Below are 14,802 nucleotides of genomic sequence, written 5' to 3'. Positions count from 1 at the left end.
CATTAAGAGTTCATAGCCCTGGCCTAGATGCCCTCTGGCGCAGTATAAGGTAGTTCCCCTGGGTTTGAAATTCTTTCTCAGTGGCTATTCAGCGTTCCTAGTGGGGGGGAGGAGCTGTCTACGGTTTACAGTGAAGATTTGCAAGAAAGGGTCACATCTGAAGACGGCAGTTCCTGGAGCAAGAGGCGCTCCATCGCTTGGCCATTCCTTCCACGGGTGAAGTCAAGCTGCTGGAGAATCACAGCGCCTGCTTGTGGCTGCTGAGACCCATATCTTGTAACTGCTGCCTCCCACATTTTTTACAGCCTTCCCTATGTTGCTCAACTGCAAGCATTGGCCATGCTGGCTGGAAATTGTGAGAACTTGCTAACTTACTTATTGCATTTCTATCCTGCTTTTCCCACCAAGGAGATGAAGGTGACCACGGTTCTCCCCCTCCTCATTTAGAATCATAGAATCCTAGAGTTGGAAGAGACCCCAAGGGCCATCCAGTCCAACCCCCTGCCGAGCAGGAAACACCATCCAAGCATTCCTGACATATGCCTGTCAAGCCTCTGCTTAAAGACCTCCAAAGAAGGAGACTCCACCGCACTCCTCGGTAGCAAATTCCACTGCCGAACAGCTCTTACTGTCAGGAAGTTCATAGAATGATAGAATCATAGAGTTGGAAGAGACCACAAGGGCCATCCAGTCCAACCCCCTGCCGAGCAGGAAACACCATCCAAGCATTCTTGACATATGCCTGTCAAGCCTCTGCTTAAAGACCTCCAAAGAAGGAGACTCCACCGCACTCCTCGGTAGCAAATTCCACTGCCGAACAGCTCTTACTGTCAGGAAGTTCATAGAATCATAGAATCATAGAGTTGGCAGCAAATCCCACTGCCGAACAGCTCTTACTGTCAGGAAGTTATCCCTGATGTTGAGGTGGAATCTTCTTTCTTGTAGTTTCATAGAATCATAGAATCCTAGAGTTGGAAGAGACCACAAGGGCCATCCAGTCCAACCCCCTGCCGAGCAGGAAACACCATCAAAGCATTCTTGACATATGCCTGTCAAGCCTCTGCTTAAAGACCTCCAAAGAAGGAGACTCCACCACACTCCTTGGCAGCAAATCCCACTGCCGAACAGCTCTTACTGTCAGGAAGCTCTTCCTAATGTTGAGGTGGAATCATAGAATCATAGAGAATCATAGAATCATAGAGTTGGAAGAGACCACAAGGGCCATCCAGTCCAACCCCCTGCCGAGCAGGAAACACCATCAAAGCATTCTTGACATATGCCTGTCAAGCCTCTGCTTAAAGACCTCCAAAGAAGGAGACTCCACCACACTCCTTGGCAGCAAATTCCACTGCCGAACAGCTCTTACTGTCAGGAAGTTCTTCCTAATGTTGAGGTGGAATCTTCTTTCTTGAAGTTTGAATCCATTGCTCCGTGTCCACTCCTCTGGAGCAGCAGAAAACAACCTTTCTCCCTCCTCCATATGACATCCTTTCCTATATTTGAACATGGCTATCATATCACCCCTTAACCTTCTCTTCTCCAGGCTAAACATACCCAGCTCCCTAAGCTGTTCCGTACATGGGACCCAGGTGGCGCTGTGGTTAAACCACTGAGCCTAGGGCTTGCTGATCAGAAGGTCGGCGGTTCGAATCCCTGTGACGGGGTGAGCTCCCGTTGTTTGGTCCCAGCTCCTGCCCACCTAGCAGTTCGAAAGCACCTCAAAATGCAAGTAGATAAATAGGAACCGCTACAGCGGGAAGGTAAACGGCGTTTCCGTGTGCTGCTCTGGTTTGCCAGAAGCGGCTTTGTCATGCTGGCCACATGACCTGGAAGCTATACGCCGGCTCCCTCGGCCAATAATGCGAGATGAGCGCGCAACCCCAGAGTCGGTCACGACTGGACCTAATGGTCAGGGGTCCCTTTACCTTTACCTTATCATATCACCCCTTAACCTTCTCTTCTCCAGGCTAAACATACCCAGCTCCCTAAGCCGTTCCTCATAAGGCATCGCTTCCAGGCCTTGGAGCATTTTGCTTGCCCTCTTCTGGACACGTTCCAGCTTGTCAGTATCCTTCTTGAACTGTGGTGCCCAGAACTGGAATAATAATTATTATTCCAACTCTACCATTCTGTGGTTCTAAATCTCAGGTTTGTGCAGGTGGTGGGGTGGTTGTCCCTCTCCCCGAAAACAAGCAGAAAAGAGCCCCTGTGTGAGTCCTGGAACCCCTTAAGTGTGTGGTAGAAAAGGGAGAACATCAATCCTAATCCAAGGAAGGGGAGGAGTCCATTAACTTACTTGCGGTCTGTGAACACCCCACATTCCCTTGAAGTCACCATGGCAAATGCAGAGATTGCGTCGAGTGCAGAATTCGTTCCAAAAACGAAAGCTTTCATTAGGGAAAAGTGGTAGTGGAATTGGAAGTGAGGCCCTATTCGCCCCCCCCCCGATCTGCCCTTCTTCCGTATAAATATTAAGTTTCGAGTCAAAACTTTGAACAGGCAGGCCCCCCCCCCCCATCTCTGCCACTTTTCTGTAAACAAAATAGGAGTAAACCAAATAGGATTTTAATTTTTAATTTTAGTGCACATTTACAAAACCCACCCCTCCCAATGTGTGACATTCGAGGGCAGCCAGCCACCCCCCACCCCCCAATTCCAGGCAAACGGAAGAATTTCTGGTGAGGCTGAGGCTGGACTCTCCCTCCTCCAGTTCCAGTTCATCGTGTGATCAGCCTGGGGTGCAGAGCCCTGCCTGCAGAGAGGGAGAGAGAGAGAGAGAAGGGAAATAAAGGGTTAATTTAGGTGCGCTTGTCTTGCACCCACAAGCAAACGGTTAAAGAGCAAACTTGTGAGAGAGTCCGAAAGTGACTTGGCAATTCCATCACGCAGCACAAAACCTCCCGCTAAAAACCTGGCAAACCAAAGGCTTCTACCACCTAACGGACTTCTACAAAAATAACAAACCCATATCAAGAAATGCAAGGGAAACTAGGGAACATCCAAATGCCCTGGCTAACACACCAGTTCATCATGCGAAAGGCTGGACTGGATGAATCCCAAGCCGGAATTAAGATTGCCGGAAGAAATATCGACAACCTCAGATATGCAGATGACACAACCTTGATGGCAGAAAGTGAGGAAGAATTAAAGAACCTTTTAATGAGGGTGAAAGAGGAGAGTGCAAAATATGGTCTGAAGCTCAACATCAAAAAAACCAAGATCATGGCCACTGGTCCCATCACCTCCTGGCAAATAGAAGGGGGAGAAATGGAGGCAGGGAGAGATTTGACTTTCTTGGGCTCCTTGATCACTGCAGATGGTGACAGCAGTCACGAAATTAAAAGACGCCTGCTTCTTGGGAGAAAAGCAATGACAAACCTAGACAGCATCTTCAAAAGCAGAGACATCACCTTGCCGACAAAGGTGCGTCTAGTTAAAGCTCTGGTTTTCCCAGTAGCGATGTATGGAAGTGAGAGCTGGACCATCAAGAAGGCTGATCGCCGAAGAATTGATGCTTTTGAATTATGGTGCTGGAGGAGACTCTTGAGAGTCCCATGGACTGCAAGAAGATCAAACCTCTCCATTCTTAAGGAAATCAGCCCTGAGTGCTCCCTGGAAGGACAGATCGTGAAGCTGAGGCTCCAATACTTTGGCCACCTCATGAGAAGAGAAGACTCCCTGGAAAAGACCCTGATGTTGGGAAAGATGGAGGGCACAAGGAGAAGGGGACTCCCTGGAAAAGACCCTGATGTTGGGAAAGATGGAGGGCACAAGGAGAAGGGGACACCCTGGAAAAGACCCTGATGTTGGGAAAGATGGAGGGCACTAGGAGAAGGGGACTCCCTGGAACAGACCCTGATGTTGGGAAAGATGGAGGGCACTAGGAGAAGGGGACTCCCTGGAACAGACCCTGATGTTGGGACAGATGGAGGGCACAAGGAGAAGGGGACTCCCTGGAAAAGACCCTGATGTTGGGAAAGATGGAGAGCACTAGGAGAAGGGGACTCCCTGGAACAGACCCTGATGTTGGGAAAGATGGAGGGCACAAGGAGAAGGGGACTCCCTGGAAAAGACCCTGATGTTGGGAAAGATGGAGAGCACTAGGAGAAGGGGACTCCCTGGAACAGACCCTGATGTTGGGAAAGATGGAGGGCACAAGGAGAAGGGGACTCCCTGGAACAGACCCTGATGTTGGGAAAGATGGAGGGCACTAGGAGAAGGGGACTCCCTGGAACAGACCCTGATGTTGGGAAAGATGGAGGGCACTAGGAGAAGGGGACTCCCTGGAACAGGCCCTGATGTTGGGAAAGATGGAGGGCACTAGGAGAAGGGGACTCCCTGGAACAGGCCCTGATGTTGGGAAAGATGGAGGGCACTAGGAGAAGGGGACTCCCTGGAACAGACCCTGATGTTGGGAAAGATGGAGGGCACTAGGAGAAGGGGACTCCCTGGAACAGACCCTGATGTTGGGAAAGATGGAGGGCACTAGGAGAAGGGGACTCCCTGGAAAAGACCCTGAGGTTGGGAAAGATGGAGGGCACTAGGAGAAGGGGACGACAGAGGACGAGATGGTTGGACCGTGTTCTCGAAGCTACGAACATGAGTTTGACCAAACTGCGGGAGGCAGTGCAAGACAGGAGTGCCTGGCGTGCTCTGGTCCAGGGGGTCACAAAGAGTCGGTCACGACTAAACAACAACAACAAAAGGATAAATGGTGGGAAAGTATAACATGGCTTAAGGGGGCTGGACTGATAAGCGGTTCCTCGTGGTTAACTTATTGATATTGCTTTTGGATTGTGTTTAAAGGTGAATAAAGGAAGACTCCCGGGGGGATAGGACCTCTAGTGGGGGAAGAAGGTATAAAACAATAGAGAAAAAAAATACAAGCACCCTAAATAATCCCGGAACCTTCTGATGAAGCGTGCATGCACACGAAAGCTCATACCAAAATATAAACTTAGTTGGTCTTTAAGGTGCTACTGAAGGAATTTTTTTTAATTTTTGCCTAAATAAGGAGACCTTAAAATGCCTCGCAAAGGAGTAAAAACAGAAACCCCTGAGGAGAGAAGATCAGAAATAGAAGGGGATGGGGTTCTGATTAAAATCCTGGAAGAGATTAAGCAAATAAGGGCAGAATTGAGGGAGAGTGAGATGAATATAGGCAAAAAATTAGCTGATTAGTTAATTAGTTAATTCAAACTTCAAGAAAGAAGATTCCACCTAAACATTAGGAAGAACTTCCTGACAGTAAGAGCTGTTCGGCAGTGGAATTTGCTGCCAAGGAGTGTGGTGGAGTCTCCTTCTTTGGAGGTCTTTAAGCAGAGGCTTGACAGGCATATGTCAAGAATGCTTTGATGGTGTTTCCTGCTCGGCAGGGGGTTGGACTGGATGGCCCTTGTGGTCTCTTCCAACTCTAGGATTCTATGATTAGGAAGAACTTCCTGACAGTGAGAGCTGTTGGGCAGTGGGATTTGCTGCCAAGGAGTGTGGTGGAGTCTCCTTCTTTGGAGGTCTTTAAGCAGAGGCTTGACAGGCATATGTCAAGAATGCTTGGATGGTGTTTCCTGCTCGGCAGGGGGTTGGACTGGATGGCCCTTGTGGTCTCTTCCAACTCTATGATTCTATGATTAGGAAGAACTTCCTGACAGTAAGAGCTGTTCGGCAGTGGGATTTGCTGCCAAGGAGTGTGGTGGAATCTCCTTCTTTGGAGGTCTTTAAGCAGAGGCTTGACAGCCATATGTCAGGAATGCTTTGATGGTGTTTCCTGCTCGGCAGGGGGTTGGACAGGATGGCCCTTGTGGTCTCTTCCAACTCTATGATTCTATGATTCTATGAACTATCAGGACAAATAAAGACACTGGAAAATAAAATCCAGACAGCTGAAGAGCAGACAAAAAGGATACACATAGAGGTCAGAGGAAATAGGTTAGAAGGGGGGGAAAAATGAAAGGACGAATAACAGAAATAATAAAAACACAGGAGAATATGTTGGACCACCTGGCGCTTCTTCAAATGAATGAAAGGTCACAGAACTTAAAATTTTGTGGTGTCCCAGAAATGGAGGGGGGGAAACCTAAGGGGTAAATTAATTAGAGAAACTGCTGAAGAGGAAGTTGATTATATGATAACCAATGCATTCAGAATCAAGGTCAACTCACCCATAACAAGATCGAAATAATCTCCAGGGGTCTGTTTAGTAACATTGAGTTCAATAGAATCCAGAAATACAATTATGAAGAAAAGTAGAGAGGAGAAGTGGTATATAGACGGGAAACCAATCGTGGTGTACAGAGATATTGCAAACCGGCTTTTAAATACAGTGGAACCTCGGTTTATGAACACCTCGGTTTATGAATTTTCGGTTTACGAACGCCGCGGACCCATCTGGAACGGATTAATCCACTTTCCATTACTTTCAATGGGAAAGTTCGCTTCAGTTTATGAACAGGCTTCCGGAACCAATTGCACCCATGATTCAGTTTATGAACGCTTCGGTTTATGAATTTTCGGTTTGTGAATTTTCGGTTTATGAACACCGCGGACCCGTCTGGAATGGATTAATCCACTTTCCATTACTTTCAATGGGAAAGTTCGCTTCAGTTTATGAACGCTTCAGTTTAAGTACTCCGTGGACTGTCTGGAACGGATTAATCCACTTTCCATGACTTTCAATGGGAAAGTTCGCTTCAGTTTATGAACGCTTCAGTTTATGAACAGACTTCTGGAACCAATTGCACCCATGCTTCGGTTTATGAACGCTTCAGTTTAAGTACTCCGCGGACCCGTCTGGAATGGATTAATCCACTTTCCATTACTTTCAATGGGAAAGTTCGCTTCAGTTTATGAACGCTTCAGTTTAAGTACTCCGCGGACTGTCTGGAACGGATTAATCCACTTTCCATTACTTTCCATGGGAAAGTTTGCTTCAGTTTATGAACGCTTACTCCGCGGACCCGTCTGGAATGGATTAATCCACTTTCCATTACTTTCAATGGGAAAGTTCGCTTCAGTTTATGAACGCTTCAGTTTAAGTACTCTGCGGACTGTCTGGAACGGATGAATCCCCTTTCCATTACTTTCAATGGGAAAGTTCGCTTCAGTTTATGAACAGACTTCCGGAACCAATTGTGTTCATAAACCGAGGTACCACTGCAAAAGAAATGTTTACAAAGAATTGACAAAAAAAATGTGACTGAAAACAAAATAAGATTTCGAAGGTGTATTATTCTATTACAAGGATGAAAAAATGTAAGATTAAAACAAGAGCAGGAGATGAAGGAATTTGGAAGAAGCCATAAAGAGTTGGGGAAAATACAAGGAGTGGCAGAGGAACCTGATGGAGATAAATAAGAAATTGAGCAGGAAATATATATATATATATATACATAGATATATATAATGATAAGAGGGTGGAAAATTAAGCTTAGCAGGTACTGAGAGGAAAGTGGGAACTTCTCGAAAATTAGAAGAAATTTTGATAGATTATATGGACAATAAATACCAAGGATGGGAGACTCCAACGGGGTCCCTTCTATTGAAATGGTTAGTTTAGTTTTGTTGTTGGTTGGTTTGTTTTTGTTTTTCTTAAGTTTAGAAATTGTAGCAAATTTTATTATTGGATGAATGGTGATAGGAAAACATGGGACACAAGGTAAAAACTAAATCAACAGCAGAAACTTGACAGTAGGGCGAAGAAACATTACGAAAAGAAATATGTAAAAATATAACAGTAAGATGTGTTGAATGTATGAATACTAGCAAAACCTCATAACTAGATGTTATAAAATGCTTTATTACAATAAGATAACAGGTTATGAATATTAAAAACATCACATACGATACAAAAGAAGTTCATTAATTTGGTAAATACATGATTGACTAAAAGCCAGGTTATATACTGTATGTATATTCAATGTTATGTTTATAAGCTGTGAAAGAGAGAATTTATTATTTTATTAATAAAAGAGAGAAATAATTAATTTTCTTAATTAAAACGAAGTGTGAAAATATCTGCGAAAAGGGGAAAGGTGACAGAAGGAAGAAGAATGGAAGTCCAACGTATAAAGTTGAGTAGAAATTGGACTTCGTAATATTTTTATTTTCGTTTCGAGCTTTATGTTTCCCCCTCCCTTTCTTTCCTTTCCTCCTTTTCTCTTCTTTCTATTTGATTGGAAATTTAAGGATTTAAAGCCACGATAAATGTAATGAATATGATGTAATGAACACAGAAATGGAAAACGTAATAAAAATTATCGCAAAAGAGAAGAAGAAAGAAAGTACTACTCCAAAATCCCACAAACCGCCCCCAGACATAATAAAAAATCAATGAGAGGATGACATAGGCCAGGGGTCCCCAGACTACGGCCCGCGGGCCAGATGCGGCCCAATTGGCCTCCCAATCCGGCCCGCGACGACCCCCGCCGCCCGCTCTTGCGGCGCCCGCTCTTGCAGCGCGCTGCTCGGCGGCGCATTTCCAGATCTGAAAAATATCGCCGAAAATCGTTTCTGCGCATGCGTATGGGCCTCTCCCGACCCAGAAGAGGTCATTTCCGGTGCACTTCCGGGGTGGGGGACGTGCACTTCCGGGTCGGGGGGAGGCCCATACGCATGCGCACAAACAATTTCCGGCGATTTTTCCGGCCTGGAAGCGCGCCACCGCGCCAGTAAATGGGTGTGCGCATGCGCACCGGCGCGCACTTCCCCCACCCTCCGGCTCGCTGCGCGCGCACTCCCCCGCCCGCCGAGCGATCGGCGCAGCGGGCACCGGCCCAAAGGCGGGTAAGTCTGGGGACCCCTGACATAGGCTATGAGATTTAACGTCACCCAATGGACTAGAATGTGGTCTAAACCTCCCTTTGAATCCGCATCAGCAAAGGCAGTCTTTCACGGGCGGGAGCTTCTGTAATCGACCAGCATGTTGGTGGCAGGGCGGAGTTGGAGCCGGTTCTGGTGGCAAGTCACCAGGGCCACGCGCTGGTCCCAGCAGGCGCGCTTCTTGTCCTGGGCAGCCAAGTTGGACTCCGCGAAGTCGATGAGGAGCTCCACCTGCTCGTGGAGGGAGAGGGACTTGTACCTCCTCTGGGCGAGGAAGCAAATCGCCTCCACAAAAGTGTGCAAGTCCATCCCTGGGAGGGAAAAGGAAAGCGTCAGAAACCTCTCGAGGCTTTCGTTCTTGATTTATATCGCTTATTATCATAGAATCATAGAATCCTAGAGTTGGAAGAGACCCCAAGGGCCATCCAGTCCAACCCCCTGCCAAGCAGGAAACAACATCCAAGCATTCTTGACATATGCCTGTCAAGCCTCTGCTTAAAGACCTCCAAAGAAGGAGACTCCACCCACTCCTTGGCAGCAAATTCCACTGCCGAACAGCTCTGACTGTCAGGAAGTTCTTCCTAATGTTTAGGTGGAATTTTCTTTCTTGAAGTTTGAATCCATTGCTCCGTGTCCGCTTCTCTGGAGCATCAGAAAACAACCTTACTCCCTCCTCTATATGACATCCTTTCATATATTTGAACATGGCTATCATATCACCCCTTAACCCTCTCTTCTCCAGGCTAAACATACCCAGCTCCCTAAGCCGTTCCTCATAAGGCATTGTTTCCAGGCCTTTCACCATTTTGGTTGCCCTCCTCTGGACATGTTCCAGCTTATCAGTATCCTTCTTGAACTGTGGTGCCCAGAACTGGACACAGTACTCCAGGTGAGGTCTGACCAGAGCAGAATACAGTGGTCCTATTACTTCCCTTGATCTAGATGCTATACTCCTATTGATGCAGCCCAGAATTGCATTGGCTTTTTTAGCTGCTGCATCACACTGCTGACTCATGTCAAGTTTGTGGTCTACCAAGACTCCTAGATCCTTTTCACATGTACTGCTCTCAAGCCAGGTGTCTCCCATCCTGTACTTGTGCCTTTCATTAATTTTGCCCAAGTGTAGTACTTTACATTTCTCCTTGTTAATATTCATCTTGTTTGCTTTGGCCCAGTTGCCTAATCTGTGAAGGTCATTTTGAAGTGTGATCCTGTCCTCTGGGGTATTAGCCACCCCTCCCAATTTGGTGTCGTCTGCAAACTTGCTCAGGATGCCCTCAAGCCCATCATCCAAGTCATTGATAAAGATGTTGAACAAGACTGGGCCCAAGACAGGACCCCGTGGCACCCATTATTGATGCTTTAGTTGCAGCACCTCAGTCAAGCAGCAACCGCTACAACTTCGGCTTCCCCAAAAAAGCTCAACAACGTTGGCCAATACAATGGGTAGATGATTGCCAGTTTTAATAATAATAATAATAATAATAATAATAATAATAATAATTTATCATTTATACCCCGCCCATCTGGCCGGGTTCCCCCCAGCCACTCTGGGCGGCTTCCAACAAAATATTAAAATACAGAAATCCATCAGACATTAAAAGCTTGCCTAAACAGGGCTGCCTTGAGATATCTTCTAAAGGTCTGGTAATTGTTGTTCTCTTTGACCTCTGGTGGGAGGGCATTCCACAGGGCGGGTGCCACTACCGAGAAGGCCCTCTGCCTGGTTCCCTGTAACTTGGCTTCTCGTAGCGAGGGAACCGCCAGAAGGCCCTCGGCGCTGGACCTCAGTGTCCGGGCAGAACGATGGAGGTGGAGACGCTCCTTCAGGTATACCGGACCGAGGCCGTTTAGGGCTTTCAAGGTCAGCACCGACACTTTGAACTGTGCTCGGAAACGTACTGGGAGCCAATGTAGATCTTTCAGGACCGGTGTTATGTGGTCTTGGCGGCCGCTCCCAGTCACCAGTCTAGCCGCCGCATTCTGGGTTAACTGTAGTTTCCGGGTCACCTTCAAAGGTAGCCCCACGTAGAGCGCATTGCAGTAGTCCAAGCGGGAGATAACTAGAGCATGCACCACTCTGGCTAGACAGTCCGCGGGCAGGTAGGGTCTCATCCTGCGTACCAGATGGAGCTGATAAACAGCCGCCCTGGACACAGAATTGACCTGCGCCTCCATGGACAGCTGTGAGTCCAAAATGACTCCCAGGCTGCGCACCTGGTCCTTCAGGGGCACAGTTACCCCATTCAGGACCAGGGAGTCCCCCACACCCGCCCGCCTCCTGTCCCCCACGAACAGTACTTCTGTCTTGTCAGGATTCAACCTCAATCTGTTAGCCGCCATCCAACCTCCAACCACCTCCAGGCACTCACACAGGACCTTCAATGCCTTCACTGGTTCTGATTTGAAAGAGAGGTAGAGCTGGGCATCGTCCGCATCCTGTTAAACACCCAGTGGGAGCAGATCAAAGCCATTTTTGGTGCCCATAGATGGGCGGGGGCGACACCGGAAGTCGTGTCTATGCACTTCCGGTCATGCGTAGAAGCATTATCACATTATCCTTAATTACTTAATTGCTAAAATAGAGGTTTAGTGCAAGGCATAAAAGCATATTTTTAGCATATATGGCGTACAAGTACAATGTATAATATTGCATAAGGCATAATTTTATTAACTACACAAAATGTAAGCATTTAGTACAATTTATACCTAAGTAATTAAGTATAACGTGATGTTTGGACGCAACGCATAATATGAGGGGTGTTTTATTGTTTAATGTTTATGTTTACTTGTTTAGGACCCCGTTTGCTTTCTTGTTCCGTATAATTTGTTCAAAACCCTTGGTTTTTCATGTCAATTATCAACATGTTTCCCCTTAAATAAATAAATATTGCAGAAAATTGTTGTTGTCGTTGAGTCGTTTAGTCGGGTCCGACTCTTCGTGACCCCATGGACCAGAGCACGCCAGGCACTCCTGTCTTGCACTGCCTCCCGCAGTTTCATAGAATCATAGAATCCTAGAGTTGGAAGAGACCCCAAGGGCCATCCAGTCCAACCCCCTGCCAAGCAGGAAACACCATCAAAGCATTCTTGACATATGCCTGTCAAGCCTCTGCTTAAAGACCTCCAAAGAAGGAGGCTCCACCACACTCCTTGGCAGCAAATCCCACTGCCGAACAGCTCTCACTGTCAGGAAGTTCATAGAATCATAGAATCGTAGAGTTGGAAGAGACCCCGAGGGCCATCCAGTCCAACCCCCTGCCAAGCAGGAAACACCATCAAAGCATTCCTGACAGATGGCTGTCAAGCCTCTGCTTACAGACCTCCAAAGAAGGAGACTCCACCACACTCCTTGGCAGCAAATTCCACTGCTGAACAGCTCTTACTGTCAGGAAGTTCTTCCTAAGGTTGAGGTGGAATTTTCTTTCTTGTAGTTTGAATCCGTTGCTCCGTGTCCGCTTCTCTGGAGCAGCAGAAAACAACCTTTCTCCCTCCTCTATATGAGTTTGGTCAAACTCGTGTTCGTAGCTTCGAGAACACTGTCCAACCATCTCGTCCTCCGTCGTCCCCTTCTCCTAGTGCCCTCCATCTTTTCCCAACATCAGGGTCTTTTCCAAGAAGATAAGAGTATGCAACGCTTATTGCTCTACATAAAACCTAAAATTTATGCTGATTAGTTCGCCATTCAACATCCTGAGAATAAATGAGTCCAATTCCTATGTTTTCATCACTCGTAGCGAGGCCAAATGTCAATCTGTAGGAGCAGGGTCTCAATATGAACCCATTTGTCCCCAATTTGAAATTGGACTATGTTTATACCGTACGCCTGATATAAGATCGAGGGAGGAAACATTTTCCCCAAAAAGTTTTTTTTATGACCCACCCTAATGCACCTTTGCCCGATTTACAAGGTTCCAGAATTCAGCTTTTCTCACTGCATTTTCAAAAAAAAATAGTTTTTTATGACCCACCCTATTGGACATCCCTGCCCTAGATTGTAGCCTGTTGCATGTGAGCCTAGACTCAATATATGTACATGCATTTGACTTGGAAGGCGATATTGGAAGGTAATTGTTTTAAAATTTCCAATAAAGTTTCAGGCTTCCGGTGCTTCTGTCATGGCATTCGGCAGCCTTCCCCTGTAGTGACTAGTGGGAAGAGCCACTGGGTTCTGTCTTGGGCCCAGTCTTATTCAACATCTTTATCAATGACTTCAACATCTTTATCAATGAAGGGAACGCTGTGGATGTAGCCTATCTTGATTTCAGCCAGGCCTTTGACAAGGTGCCCCATGATATTCTTGTAAAGAAGCTGGTCAAATGTGGGCTAGACAATGCTACCATTCAGTGGATTTGTAACTGGCTGACTGACCGAACCCAAAGGGTGCTCATCAATGGCTCCTCCTCATCCTGGAGAGTAGTGACTAGTGGGAAGAGCCACAGGGTTCTGTCTTGGGCCCAGTCTTGTTCAACATCTTTATCAATGACTTGGATGATGGGCTTGAGGGCATCCTGAGCAAGTTGGCAGACGACACCAAATGGGGAGGGGTGGCTAACACCCCAGAGGACAGGATCACACTTCCAAATGACCTCAACAGATTAGACAACTGGGCCAAAGCAAACAAGATGAATTTTAACAAGGAGAAATGTAAGGTATTACACTTGGGCAGAAAAAATGAAAGGCACAAATACAGGATGGGAGACACCTGGCTTGAGAGCAGTACATGTGAAAAGGATCTGGGAGTCTTGGTAGACCACAAACTTGACATGAGTCAGCAGTGTGATGCAGCAGCTCAAAAAGCCAATGCAATTCTGGGCTGCATCAAGAGGAGTATAGCATCTAGATCATGGGAAGTAATAGTACCACTGTATTCTGCTCTGGTCAGACCTCACCTGGAGTACTGTGTCCAGTTCTGGGCACCACAGTTCAAGAAGGATACTGACAAGCTGGAACGTGTCCAGAAGAGGGCAACCAAAATGGTCAAAGGCCTGGAAACGATGCCTTATGAGGAACGGCTTAGGGAGCTGGGTATGTTTAGCCTGGAGAAGAGAAGGTGAAGGGGGGGATATGATAGCCATGTTCAAATATATGAAAGGATGTCATATGGAGGAGGGAGAAAGGTTGTTTTCTGCTGCTCCAGAGAAGCACGGAGCAGTGGATTCAAACTACAAGAAAGAAGATTCCACCTCAACATCAGGAAGAACTTCCTGACAGTAAGAGCTGTTCGGCAGTGGGATTTGCTGCCAAGGAGTGTGGTGGAGTCTCCTTCTTTGGAGGTCTTTAAGCAGAGGCTTGACAGGCATATGTCAAGAATGCTTTGATGGTGTTTCCTGCTTGGCAGGGGGTTTCCTGCTTGGCAGGAGGAACGGCTTAGGGAGCTGGGTATGTTTAGCCTGGAGAAGAGAAGGTGAAGGGGGGGATATGATAGCCATGTTCAAATATATGAAAGGATGTCATATGGAGGAGGGAGAAAGATTGTTTTCTAAGGCAGTGGTTCCCAACAGGTGGCCCGCGAGCTATGCCAGAGGGGTCCGCAAGATGCTATTAGAATAAAAAAATATATTAACTATATTTCGTATGAGAACAGATTTTTTTGTTTTGGCCGCTTCCTGCATGAGCAGAGTCTAGCGCAAAACTAGAATTAGATAGAGGCCGTAGTTCTGCTGTATGCCGTTAGGTGGAGCTTTACAAACACGACTGTTTTGCAAAGAGGCAGCGCGCGCATTCGACTAGCGCTCACCTCCCCAAGATGCTTTGCGCGCGCCGGCTTCATTGGTGCGCTACTGCGCATGCCCCCTGTCTTCTCCATTCCCCTCCCTCCTCCCTGGCGCGCGCTGCCTCTTTGCAAAACAGCCGTGTGTTGTCAACAAAGCGTTGTTTTTCGCGGAAGCTACAGTTCGCGTAGTTAAAAATGGACCGTTGGTTAAAAAGTGGTTCGTTCAAACGACAAAGGCCTACAGATGAAGAGGAAGATAATGCATTTGATGT

At 46.9% G+C, this 14,802-nt stretch overlaps 1 protein-coding gene across 2 annotated transcripts in view; it reads right to left on the bottom strand.

Annotated features, from left to right (window-relative positions):
- Window positions 1-7,772: 7,772 nt before the first annotated feature.
- TTLL11 (tubulin tyrosine ligase like 11) overlaps window positions 7,773-14,802 on the bottom strand; it is a 59,503-nt gene continuing 52,473 nt past the window's right edge. For both annotated transcript variants that reach the window (XM_060270147.1, XM_060270148.1), the window contains one exon: window positions 7,773-9,125. In XM_060270147.1, the coding sequence (XP_060126130.1) occupies window positions 8,884-9,125 (242 nt within the window). In that variant the 3' untranslated portion in view covers window positions 7,773-8,883. The remainder of the gene's footprint in view (window positions 9,126-14,802) is intronic.

This window comes from Zootoca vivipara, chromosome Z (genome assembly GCF_963506605.1).
Source record: "Zootoca vivipara chromosome Z, rZooViv1.1, whole genome shotgun sequence".
NCBI classification, from domain to species: Eukaryota; Metazoa; Chordata; class Lepidosauria; order Squamata; family Lacertidae; genus Zootoca; species Zootoca vivipara.
Note: the sequence above shows the minus strand (reverse complement) of the source record. Positions and strands in the feature narration are given on the sequence as shown.